This window comes from Spermophilus citellus, assembly GCF_964194105.1.
Source record: "Spermophilus citellus genome assembly, chromosome: 3".
In the NCBI taxonomy this organism is placed as follows: Eukaryota; Metazoa; Chordata; class Mammalia; order Rodentia; family Sciuridae; genus Spermophilus; species Spermophilus citellus.
In genome coordinates this window covers 6,757,105-6,770,766 of record NC_138184.1, presented here as the reverse complement: position 1 = coordinate 6,770,766, position 13,662 = coordinate 6,757,105, and the positions used below count along the sequence as shown (strand labels likewise).

Sequence of the window (13,662 nt, the reverse complement as noted above, 5' to 3'; positions counted from 1 at the left end):
CACAGTCAAGGGCACTGAGGCTGGAATGAGGTGAATCTCTGACCTGTGCCTCATGGAAGGCTCCAGTGTTTAGTGCCTTCAGCTTCTGCCTCATTGCCACTCTTCAAATCCATGAAGATTTCCATCATGATTTCTGAAACTTTTTCTATTGTGTATGATATTAAATAAAACTAAATGGTCCCTGTGTCCAAAACATGGACAGAGAAAGACACTATTTTAACTTCCATGGGCACTGCTAAAAGGAATAAATGTTCATACTGGCAGAAACAAGTCTGACCATCCATATTCATTTGGCCAATTTAGGACAGAAAGGATGGGTGGGTTTAATGTCCAACAGACCTGCTCTAGATGCCTCCTGTGCCAAGCAGAGCATGGACCTGGAGTGTAAGAAATAGGAAAAAGAAAACTGTTCTAAAATGAACAGCACATGTATCTGTAAGGGCAAAAATAAAGTGTCTCATCCAGAAACAGAAAAACGGTCACTTCAGACCACTGAATGCATCTGTTGAGTGGCATGAGGATCAACCTAGTCTGCTAACAGTAACAATAATGTCTAGAAATTTTTGCCCAGAGTTTACTCACATATCTCATAGTATACACAGAAGAGCACCAAGTATCTATTTATCCTTACTCATTGCAGTTGCATCAGTGGGAAATCAGCTCAGACAGCAAGGCTGACTCTAGACCCCCGTGAAACTAGGGACTGCCTTACAGACAGAGATTGGGACTGAGAGACTCTAAAATGGATCAATCAATATATATATATATATATATATATATATATATATATATATATATATATACAGTAATATATATATATATATTTTTTTTACTTTTTTTACTTTTTTACTTTTTAATTTTTTTTACTTTCCCACTTAACAGTTTTCAGCCTAAGTCCACAGATCTTAACCACTGGTAAATTTCAGGTACATTTTATAATTCTTTTCAGTTTTTTGAGTGGGAATGAAATCAAGACCTAATATTAGGTTTTCTCTGAGATTGGGAGGGCTGTTTTCATCCGTGGAAGAGAATGTGGTGAGTTCAAGAAGGCTATGGAGGGAGGCCAGGAGTATGATCTATGCTGAATGGCCATGAGCCTCTCTTACTGATCTCTCCTGTGACCTGTGGCTGTTCTTCCATAGTGCATGCAGCAGACACACACACACACACACACACACACACACACACACACACACACTGCTCTGCCCTGTGATCCCCAGGAATCCCACAGGAAAAGCACTGAGAGCAAGGCTCCCTTTCTGCACTGACAGGGAAGAGAAATGGCTGGTGGGCTTGCTGATGGGACAGCCTGCCAGGGTTCTCCTGTGATGACCTGAGTCCATGGCCAGACAGCCCAGTGCAAATAAGGCTGCATCTTTTCCTATCTAGCAAAGGAGTAAAACTTACATACCTAAAACACAATTCTTCCTTTTCTATGTAATAATAATGAAGTGTATATATATATATATAACTAAAGTGAGATGGTGCATATGAAATGATATAGAAAAAGTTCCTCAGCACCTGAGCCTGGGAAGCCCTGCACCTCAGTTTGTGGTCCTTTGGCTTCTGTCACCCTCCTCATCATCCTTATCACCTCCCTAGTCCTTTTTCAGAGCTTAGGAAACACTTCTGAAGAACTCATTTTGTGCTGTTGTGGGTGAGATTTCTGTGTGAATTAGAACCAGTGTGGGTGGAGAGCACATTTTGAATTTCTGATCTCCCCACCTGAGACAAAAGCTTGAACCCCACAACCCCAAGTTTGAAGCTGCACGCTGGTGTCCTCCCATGTGGCTACTCTGAGGTGAGTGTACCATGCGGAGGTAACACTACCCCAACAGTCCTTCCCACTTCCATGGCCTACTCTGTACTTACTGGGTCACGCTGCTTCCCTGCAGGGTCATGACCAAGAAGTGCTTACCCTGAGACCCTACCAAGTGTGGAGCCCAGGGAAGGAGCAACTGTGTCCACAGGAAGAGATCGTGTGCTCAGGAGCTTCCTGATGCAGAAAATCCCAGGAGGAGACACAGCCATGCAGCTCACTGGACAAGAACCATCACTGAAGGACTACAAGCACATTCTGAGTGAGGACCATATATGACCTTGGAAGATCAATACACAGAGCTCATAATTAGATTAGACTAATTGGCCCATGAAATGCCCATCTCCAAGGAATTTCCATTATCATCAATGGGTAAGGCAAAGAAAATAGTTTTGGTCCCCAACACTAATGAGGAGCTCTCCTGTGTATTTATTCAATGTACTTCTTTCCCTTCTCAGACTTAAAAATACATCTGCTTGTAAGATGTATTATTATTAAAGTATAAGGAGCAAAAATTTGCTGTGGGAACTTTAATAAGTATATACTTCTGTGACATTAACTTAATCACTTTCTAAAATAAAGCATTTAGTCATCAAGATAATAGTGGGCCTACTGATCAATACGATTTTCAAAGGATTACTTTGCAATATTGGAATGATGTGAAACTCTAAGACGCTCTGAGTGTCTCCTGTCACTTCCCTTCACTCCGACTTTGCTTTTCCTAGGCTCACGGACATCTCTGCCATTGTTCTTGAGTAATTGAAGGTTGTAGATGCTGTTAAGGGAAAGTATGGGGCTCCTGTGTCCATGACATAGACACAAACCAGAGCTGCTCCATCTTGTCTCTGGCTCTGTGGGATGTACCTGAGTAGGAGGAAGGTACAGACAGGAGAGTTCCAGTGAGTTGAAACCCCGCTGAGCAAGGCCAGGACCTGGGCACAGAGCAAGGGTCTACTCAGTGTTTAACACTTTTTTTTTTTCATCTACTGTGTCAAAGATGGTATAGGTTCTATGGAATCAAAAATGAAAGAGGGATGGTTATTCCACCCAAATATATAGGATATACTTACATCGGGGGAGTATGGAAAGGTAATGTTACAGAAATATGAACACAGTAAGGTCATTCACAAGATATTTCAGTTGAAGAGTATGAAGATGAGCCTTTCCATAGTAATAATAACTCTCTACCATTTGTGACTGTATTTTACACCTTTATCACATCTCAGTCACATCGGGAGCACAGGTTTTCTGTTTAATCTGGATTCAATGTCATTATATCAACTGGAAATCATCTTGAATGACATTACTGAAAACCAGAGAAGCTGACTAACTGCCTTTCTCTAACTGCCCTTTGTTCAATAAGGAATGAGTCCAGCTAACAGCAGCCAAAATTTAATTGTGAATCTCTGGGTCTGATGCACTGGTCTTTTTCACTGTTTCCCATCCATCAGAACATTTTTAAACTGAAGCATATTATAGCCATTTATAAACTATTTCCAAGCCCCTGAGTAGTAATGAAACCCAGGCCTGCTTTGCTCCTCATCAGATGGAAACGGCTAGTTACCAGAATGCAGGAAGACACGGCAGCTGCAAGGGTGTCCTGGAGTAGAGAAACCCAGAGGTCTCTGCTGGAAGGTTTGAGCCCACTTGACCCAAGATCTTTGTCTCATCTGAGATGTTCTTCCTGAATTGGTGCACCTGATGCCACCAACTTCTGTGTCCTGGAATCTACCAGAAATCCCAAGGGAAGTGCCCAGGAAAAGGGTCCCATCTTGGTATGACAGGAAAGTGCAACACAGGAGTGCTTGTGGAAGGGACAACCTGCCAGCACTGGCCTGCCCAGGTGCCACGTGCCTCAAATCCACAGTGCATTTCAAATGTGTTTTCAGTTAGTCAACATTAAAAGTTACATAAACACCTGTGGTCCTTTATATTCTCTAAAATGAAATAACTGGCACTTTTACCTGGGGAATATTTTGCACAGGAATTCAAACTATCTACAAATAAGGCAGAACTCATAATGTGGCACTCAGGGATCTCTCAAAAAACAATCATAATGTTTAGATGCTAATCTTATCCTGATCCTCATCCTCATCACTTTCATACGTGTTTTTGGAATGCTGAGGACATAGTTTTAAGCACACATTTTATTCCCTTGTGGATGACTGTGTACAGCTAGAAGAGTCAGTGTGGAAGTAAAACAGGACTTTCCATGAGCCTTCTGTTGTGCTCACCACAGCCAGGCATATGAACTCACAGTACCATCACTGACAATCTGCACCTTGTTCTCCCATCTGGGTAGACAAAGTGCATGCTCCTTGTGATGGTGAAGAAATAATGCTAGGCAATGTCCTTCCTCCACCCTTCTCCTCCCACAGCAGCTACTGATTCACACTGGGGCTCTGCTGATTTAGGACTAAGGAGAGCAGTTCCAAAGCCCCCAAATCCCTGGGGCCCAGTGGCCCCCACATGAACCTCAGGATATCCACTCAGACTCAGCTAGGAGCTTCCTGATACAGACATCCACAGCAGGGAGATACACAGGACTGGGGTCCTCAAGCTGAAGGGCTGGAGGCACAGGCTGGTTTCTGACTAAGGTACGATCTTAGCATCTCAGTGCATAGGGCTCCTATTTACCAAGTAGTTGAACATGTCAGCAACTCTAAGAGCTTCCTAATATTAAGGATGAAGAACAAGAGTAGAAAATGAACATCACCAAGTGTTTAATCAGTTCATCTCTACTAATGAAGGGGCTCTTCTCTACTATAAATTTTTAATTTATTTTATAAAAAACCTTTAGCTTTATATTACTATTATTGTGGTAAATTTAACTTACAAAATTTATCATTTTTCCATTCCCAAATATATTGATCAGCAGCATGTATCACATAACTATTTTTAAGAAATGTACCACATCTTTAACTCTAAAATCTTTCATTATTTTAAAGTGACAGTTTATTAACAATATAAAGATTGCCAAACATTCCTTCCCAACACTGGCTACAGGTATTGCACTAAAAATATGTGAGGAATTAAATAGATCATTAATACTGAAAGTCATATTAACAGAACTGGATGTTTGGCTTTGCTGCATTTTGAATCATACATTGAAACTGGACTCTGAAGGTGCTGAGATTATATGGTCCTGCTGTGTAGCCTCCTCAGGGCACCTTTAATGTGCCTGTTCCTCAGGTTGTAGATGATGGGATTCAGCAGGGGGTGACCACAGTGTACATCACTGCAGCCACTGAGACAGCTGAGACAGCTGATCCAAGGTACACTCCACTGCCTCTTCCTAAATATAAGCAAACAATTTCCCAGTGAGACCCATAAATGGAGAATTCTTTGTGCTTCTCACCTGATTATGAGCTCCTCAGAATAGAGGAGCTCATCTTATTTTATAATAGGAGCAAAGGATGTCTGTGGTGGGGAAAAGGCCTTATACAGCAGCAACAAAATATTTGGCAATATTATTAGATAAGATGTAAGAACAAGCAAGAATAAAAAGCTGAGAGGGTCACAGAAGAAATTAGCAATTTCTACACTCTTGGAGTAGGCAAAGTGCAATAAAGCCATATTGTGCCACTGGGATTCCAAAAAGCCAAACAAAATGATACCAAAACTAACAAGCCACAGAGATGAGGGTTCAGGGGTGACAGATGGCCACAAACAGAACATAAACCATCAGAGTCAGAAGCACATAATCCATACACCCAAAATGGTAAAAAGAGACATCTGTGTCAAGCAACCCACATAGGGGGTGGCTCTCTTATGAGCTAGGATGTCCACAATCACCTTGGGACCCCGGTTAGATGAGACAGGTGTCAGCCAAGGACAGGGTAGAGAGGAAGAAGTGCATGGGGTGTGGAGATGTGTGTCAGAGCTGAGAGCCAGGATGATGAGCAGGTTCCCAAGCACTGTGACTAGCTAGGTACATGAACAGGAACAGCCCAAAGAGGAGGGGCTGCAGGTCTGGGTCCTCTGAGAGGCCCAGGAGATGGAATTCCGATATGCCTGTTACATTTTGTGTTTCTGGACACCTTTAGGAAAGGCAAAGAGTGTAAACAACAACAACAACAAAACATCATCAGTCCCCCCTCACTCTGTCCATTTGAATTAAGGTATTCACTAGGAAGCTGCTCACACTAGAGATCCACACGCCCTCAGCGTAGTTCTCAGTAGTAAAACACACAGTCTTGCACACTTTCACTGTAGCTCTCTCCGTCATTCACTCCTCTTTCCACACCCTGTTTGGAGACATTGAACTGAACAAAGTTAAAAACCCAGGAGCAAAGGCAAGAAGTTCATGATAACAATAAAATATAGTCTACTGTTTAAGAAAAAAAGTGGGGAAGTAATAATTTTCCTATGAAGAGTAAATAATCTTCATAAAAGTTACTGAAAAACCAGTTCGATTTACCTTGTTTTCTTCTAAGAAGTTGTGACAAATTTTTTTCACCCCTCTTTTCTACCTATTTGTAGACATTGAACTGAGTAATGATAGAAACTCAGGTCTAGAAAGAAGATGTTCATGATCACAGTAAAATATAGTCTACTGTATGAGGGAAAACAGAGAATAAATAATTGCTTTCCTATTCCAATTTACCCTTCTTAAAAAATTCTAAGTACTGAGATAATATTGTTGACTTATTCCTTCTAAGACACCATCTGAACTCCAATCTATGATAAATAAACTGAGGGTGATGAGTTACAGTCAGAAAGAATGGCTATAAGACCATCAAAGAGTTCCATCATTCTTTGGTTTTCTCATGTCCCTCTTCTGTGGATTTAAGTTTACTGTTCAAAGATTAAATAATATAAAATAAGTAGCCTTGTCTTTGGAAAAGTTCAAATATCAATAAATATGGTTGAGTTAAATGCATATAATCAATAGTAACACTGACTACGACTGTGGCTCAATTAGATGATATTGAAAAATTAAGTGATAAGAAACACTTTGAATACTTTAATCTTATGCAGTTTTATTTGTATCAAGCCATATAATATCATTGACATATTTGCTGTATCAAAAGGCTCCTCGCTGATTTTCTTTTTCTTAACTCTGTATACCATCTGGCTTACGAAAACCGCTTCATGGTTTTGTTATCTCAACCCAAAAGTTTCATAGTTTAGGACTATCTCACAAGGACAGCCCCAAATCTCAGGTCTCATTTCCAACCACCTCCTTTCCACTTCATGGACAGCCTGGTCATTTCTGAAACATGGATTCCAATTCTCTCACTTAAGCCAATCATGGGGTCATTACTTTTCAGTTCTCACTGTGATTGAATTGGATAACAGCAAAAAGAACAGTACAGGAAATAATGTAGACCCTTCTGACCCAAAGAGCACCTAGTACCTATTTATTCCTTAACACGGTTGCATCAATGGGAAATCAATTCAGATGACAATTCTGAATCCAGACACTAGTGACCTGACCTACTTCACAGAGGACTGACAGAATCTGAGACCCATCAACAAGATGTTTTTTTTTTTCTTTCCCACCCAACAAAGGTTTCTACCTATGTCGTGAGGTCTTAACTACAGTTACATCTTGGGTATACATTTAAAGACTTTCCAGGTTTGTGAGAATAATATCAAGACTCAATATTAGGTTTTCCTTTAAGAGGACCCTTTTCCAGTATGGAGGGGCATGTGGTGAGCTCACGGAGGTTCTGGAGGGGCCCAAGCACAATCTGTGCTGAATGATCATCAGCCTCCCCTACTGTGACCTCTCCTGTGACCTGTGGCTGTGCCTCCATAGTGCATGCAGCAGGCGCCTCCACTGTTCTCCCCTGTGATCCCCAGAAATCCCAGAAGGAAGAGCACCGAGGACAAGGCTCTCTTTCTCCAGTGACAGGGAAGAGGAAGGGCTCTTTGGCTTGTTGATGGGACAGCCTGCCTGGATTCTCCTGTGATGCCCTGTGTCCATGGCTAGACAGCCCAGTGCACACAAGGGTTCACTCTTTCCTACTTGACAAACAAGAGGAAGTTGCATAAATATAATGTTCTTCATTGATTACTGTAAAGCAATAATAAATTGGGCATGCATAACTGGAGCAGGGTGATATACATGAAATGAAATAGATTGCTTAGACCATGTTGCTCAGCATCTGAGCCTGGGAAGCCCTGCACCTCCGATCAAGATGCTCTAGCTTCTCTCATTCTTCTGATCATCCTATCGCCACCACCATAGTTCTTTTGTAGACCTCTGGGAACCCTTTTGAAGAACCCAGATTCTGCTGTTGTGGGTGAGATTTCTATGGGAAATAGAACCAGTGGGAGGGGGATGCAAATCATATCCTACCTAAAATACAATCATAAGCTTCACAAGCAACAGACATGAAAATTGACACACTGGAATTTGCCTATCTGGATTCTCAAAGTGATGTTTGTCCTTGTGATACAGAAACAATAGTTCCTTCCTTATCCCAAGGCTCCCTCTGCACTTACTGGGCTGTGCTACTTCTCTGCTGGCTCATGACAAAGAAGTTCACATGCTGGGCTGGGGTTGTAGCTCAGTGGTATAGTGCCTGCCTCGCATGTGTGAGGCACTGGGTTTGATTCTCAGCACCACATAAAAATAAATACATAAAGATATTGTGTCCATCTACAACTAAAAATATTTTTTAAAAAAGTGCACATGCCAAGACCCACCCATACCTGGTGCCCAACAAAGGCTCAGACTCTGTGCCCAGCATTCCCAGGAATGTGCTGTCAGCTAGGTGCTTCCCAATGTAGAACCACAGTAGGGGACACAGCCATGCAACTCACTGGTCAGGAACCATCCACTGAAGGGCTGCAGGCACAGGCTGACTGTGGACTAATATAGGACCTTGGAAGCTCAATGCATAGAGCTCACAATTAGACTAATTGGTCCATGTTATGCCATCTCTAAGGACTTCCCAACATTAATGCAGGAAAATGAAGAAAAGTAAATGAAGATCACTTAAGATTTGGACCCTAGCCATAATTGGGAAGAACCTTGTGTACTCAATTACTTCTTTCGCTTCTCAGTTTTTAATAGCTACACCAGCTTTTAAGATCCATTCTTATTAAAGTATAAATCACAAGACATTACTACTTGAACCATCTGAAGTATACATTTTAATGACATTTATTTGGTCTTTAATTTTTTTAATTAAGCATTCACTCTTTAAAAAATAGTGGGTGCACTGCTCAGAATAATTGTCAAAGGATTCTATTGTTGTATTGGAATAATGTGAAAAGTACAATGTGTCTCAGGCAAAGTTCTAAGAGCCTCCTGTCACTTACCTCTGTTTCTAATTTCTTCTCCTAGGTTCATGGACATTCCTGCCATTGTTTGTGAGTAATTGAAGGTTGTAGATGCTGCTAAGGGAAGTATGGGGTTCTGGTGTCCATGACACAGACCCAAACAAGAGATTCTCAGTCTAGTCTCTGGCTCTGTGGGACATTCCTCAGCAGGAGGAAGGTACAGACAGGAGAGCACCAGGGGGTTGAAACCCCACTGAGCAAGGAAGGCCAGATCATGTGCACACAGCTAGTATTCAACGCATTTTTATTTTTTATATCCTCTGTGCCTAACATGGTACAAGCTCTGGAGAAGCAGAAATGAAAGGGAGATGGTCATTGCATTTAAATATACATCATATATTTAAATAAGGATATATAAAGATGCAAAATTATAGAAATATAAAAACAGTAACTTGAGTTCAAAAATATTTCAGTTGAATAGTTGCAAGTTTAGCCTTTCCATATTAATTATAACCATCTGACTTTGGTCTATAATTTATACCTGCATCACATCTTCATCACCCTGATGGTTTATTTTGTAGTTTAATATTGTTCTGATTAGTTACACCTGATATAGAATGCATTTGACACATCTTACTGTATCAGTTAGAAACCAGCTCGGGTGGTTTCAAGGACAGTAACAACCTGCCTTTGTTGCAGAAAGAGGATTTCAGCCAACAGCAGTAAAAAATCACACTGTGACTTCCTGGATGTGATGCACTAATCTTTTTCACTGTTTTCCAACCATCAGAATATTTTAAGTTGAATCCAGAGGTCTTAGCTACAGGCACCTCTCTGTAGCTCTTTCAAGATTCCTAAAGAGTAAAGACCTGCTTATCTCCTATTCAGATAAGAGGACTATTACCAGAATGCAAGAGCATGCGGCAGCTTCATGGGTCTGCTGGAGTTGGGGAAATGGGAGGTCTGTGGTGGATTACTTGGCCCACCTGACCATAGATCTTTGTCCCATCTCAGCCATTCTTCCTGAACTGGTGCAACGGATGCTACTCACTGCTTTGTCCTGGGATCTACCAGAAATCTGAAAGGGAAGTGCAGAGGAAAGGGGTCCCATCCTGCAGTCACAGGAAAGTGAAACACAGGGCTGATTGTGGAGGGGACAACCTGCCAGCACTTTCCTGCTCAGATGCCATGTGAGTCAAACCCACAGTGCATTTCACACATGCCTTGTTATTTGACCAAACTCCTAACACAGTTGCTAAAAACTCTGATCCTCTCTATTCTGTCAAATAAAATATCATGGCACTTATACCTTGGTGAAGATTTTGCAGATGAATTAAATAATCTACAAATAGTACACAGTTCAGTGCCTGGCACTCAGGGATCTCTCATGGAAGGATCATGAGAAGGGTCACAGAAGGATCGTGTGCTATCCTCATCCAGGACCACCTCCTCCTCTTCACCCTCATAGACATCTCTCAGTGCTGAGGACAGCATGAAGAAGCACATTCCCTCCATGTGGATGACAGTGTGTGGTAAGAAGGACCAGTGTGGGAGGAAAGGAAAACTGTAGTGACATTGCCACCATGCTCACCATCACCGTGGATGTCACACACGTGCCTCGACTCTCAGTCCCCATGACTGACACTGTGCAGTGCTCTCCCCTCTGGGCAGCCACACTGCATGTTGGTCCTTCCTCCATCCTCACCTCCCTCAGCAGTTACCTATTTAGACTGGCTCAGGTGGTCGTGACGAAGGAGAGTGGATTCCACATGGCTGGTACCCAAGGGCCTCCCACCTCATCTTTAGGGCTGACATCTGTGCATGCTCAGGTAGGGACTTCCTAAGACACAACCATTGTGAGAAGAAACACAGGATGCAGCCCACCTGACTGGAGCCATCAATCTAAATGCTTGAGGCACAGGCTGCTCATTGACTTTTGGAGGCTCAATGCATACAACTTCTGACTGGCCAAGAGGCGAGCCTATCACAGACTCTAAGATGTCCTTATAATGATTTGGTAGGAAGAAGGGTAAAAAATGAACATCAGGGCTGCGGATGGGGCTCAAGCAGTAGCGTGCTCGTCTGGCATGCGTGCGGCCCGGGTTCGATCCTCAGTACCACATACCAACAAAGATGATGTGTCCGCCGAGAACTAAAAAAATAAATAAATAAATATTAAAAATTCTCTCTCTCTCTCTCTCTCCTCTCTCACTCTCTCTTTAAAAAAAATGAACAGCCATTATGAAGTCAAACAACAACAAGTGTTGGTGGGGATGTGGGGAAAAGGGTACACTTGTACACTGCTGGTGGGGCTGCAAAATGGTAAGGCCAATTTGGAAAGCAGTATGGAGATTCCTGGGAAAGCTGGGAATGGAACCACCATTTGACCCAGCTATCGCACTTCTCGGACTATTCCCTGAGGACCTTAAAAGAGCGCACTATAGGGATACGGCTGCATCAATGATTATAGCGGCACAATTCACAATAGCTAGACTGTGGAACCAACCTAGATGCCCTTCAATAGATGAATGGATAAAAAAAATGTGGCATCTATACACAATGGAGTATTATGCAGCACTAAGAAATGACAAAATCATAGAATTTGCAGGGAAATGGATGGCATTAGAGCAGATTATGCTAAGCGAAGCTAGCCAAGCCCTAAAAAACAAATGCCAAATGTCTGCTTTGATATAAAGAGAACAACTAAGAACAGAACAGGAAGGAAGAGCATGAGGAAAAGACTACAGTAAACAAAGACAAATGGGGGGAGAGAAACGGAGAGAGAAGGGAAAGCATATGGAAATGGTAGGAGACCTTCAAGGATACATAAAATTATAAGAGGTTATGAGGGGCAAAGGGGAGGGGAAAAAAGGGAGAGAATTGAACAACAGCAAGGGAGGTAGAGAGGGAAGATGGGAGGGGAGGGGAGGGGAGGGGGGATAGTAGGGGATAGGAAAGGTAGCAGAATACAACAGTCACTAATATGGCATTATGTAAAAATGTGAATATGTAACAGATGTGATTCTGCAATCTGTATTTGGGGTGAAAATGGGAGTTCAAAACACAATTTGAGTCTAATGTATGAAAGATGATATATCATGAGCTATGTAATGCTTTAAATAATCAATAAAAAAATTAAAAAAAATGAACATCAGCTTATGTCATTTAAGCATTTTTTAAATAGAAAAAGAAGTCCATTTGTACTATTGATTTCTTTAATTGTGTTTTAAACATAGTGGTTTACAAAGTCCACTTTCGTTATGGAAATTTTAAGTTACAAATACTTGCAATCATTAATTACCATTGCCAATTGCATATCTCAGGGGCATTAAATATTGACAGAGTTGTGAAACAATCACTATCAACTATCTCCAATATTTTTTATCTCACCAAACTAAAAATTTGTTCCCAATGTGAAAACTTCCAAACATCCTTTCCCAACATGAGTTCCAACCATTCTACTATAAAACTTGGTGAGAAATTAGACACAGGGGCATATTGACAAAACAGTGTATTTAGCTTTTCTGTATTTTCCAACACATATTGCAACTAGACACCACAAGGGTTGAGATTAGACCGTCCTGCTTGCAGCCTCCTCAGGGCCCTTTTAATGTCCCTGTTCCTCAGGCTGTAGATAAAAGGATTCAGCATGGGGGTGACCACAGTGTACATCACTGAGGCCACTGCACCATTTCTGGGAGAATGTGACACAGCTGATCCAAGGTACACCTCTGAGGCTGTTCCAAAAAATAAGCAAACAATTGCCAGGTGAGAGCCACAGGTGGAGAAGGCTTTGTACTTCCCACCTGAGGATGGGATCCTCAGAATGGAGGAAATAATTTTGTAGTAAGAGAAAAAGATCCCTGAGATGGGAAAAAGGCTATATATGACAGCAAGTAAATATTTCACAATGTTATCAGAGAAGGTGTTCAAACAGGAAAGATTCAGAAGTTGAGAAGGGTCACAGAAGAAACTAGAAATTTCCACATCCTTGAAGCTGGTAATTTTTAAAATCATCAAACTGTGCAGCTGGGAGTCCAAAAGACTCAGCAAGAAAGACACCAAAACTAAGACGCCACAGAGGTGAGGGCTCATAATAACTGAATACTGCAGAGGGTGACAAATGGCCACAAACCGGTCATAGGCCATCACAGTCAGAAGCATGTCATCCATACATCCAAAAATGGCAAAAAGAGACATCTGTGTCAGGCAGCCCACATAGGAGATGACTCTGCTGTGAGTCTGGATGTTCACCAGCATCTTTGGGACTGTGGTAGAGATGAAACCGATGTCAGCCAAGGACAGGTTGGAGAGGAAGAAGTACATGGGGGTGTGGAGGTGGGGGTCAGAGCTGACAGCCAGGATGATGAGCAGGTTCCCAAGCACTGTGACCAGGTACATGGACAGGAACAGTCCAAAGAGGACGGGCTGCAGGTCTGGATCCTCGGACAGGCTTAGGAGTTGGAATTCAGAGACACTTGTTAGATTTTGTGTGTCTTTTTTGCTTGGACACCTTTTGAAAAAGCAATGAGGGTGAGGAAAGGAAAATAACAAAATAAGCACCCATCACTCTGTATACTTGTGATTCAGGCAGGCACAAGGAAGGT

The 13,662-nt window shown here is 42.0% G+C and overlaps 1 protein-coding gene across 1 annotated transcript; it reads right to left on the bottom strand.

Moving 5' to 3' along the window:
• Nucleotides 1–12,604: 12,604 nt before the first annotated feature.
• LOC308645788 (olfactory receptor 7E24-like) lies at nucleotides 12,605–13,456 on the bottom strand (the record flags this gene model as incomplete). Its single annotated transcript, XM_081288196.1, has 1 exon — nucleotides 12,605–13,456. One exon carries the CDS (start codon nucleotides 13,454–13,456, stop codon nucleotides 12,605–12,607), a length of 852 nt encoding a protein of 283 aa, XP_081144322.1.
• Nucleotides 13,457–13,662: the final 206 nt, after the last annotated feature.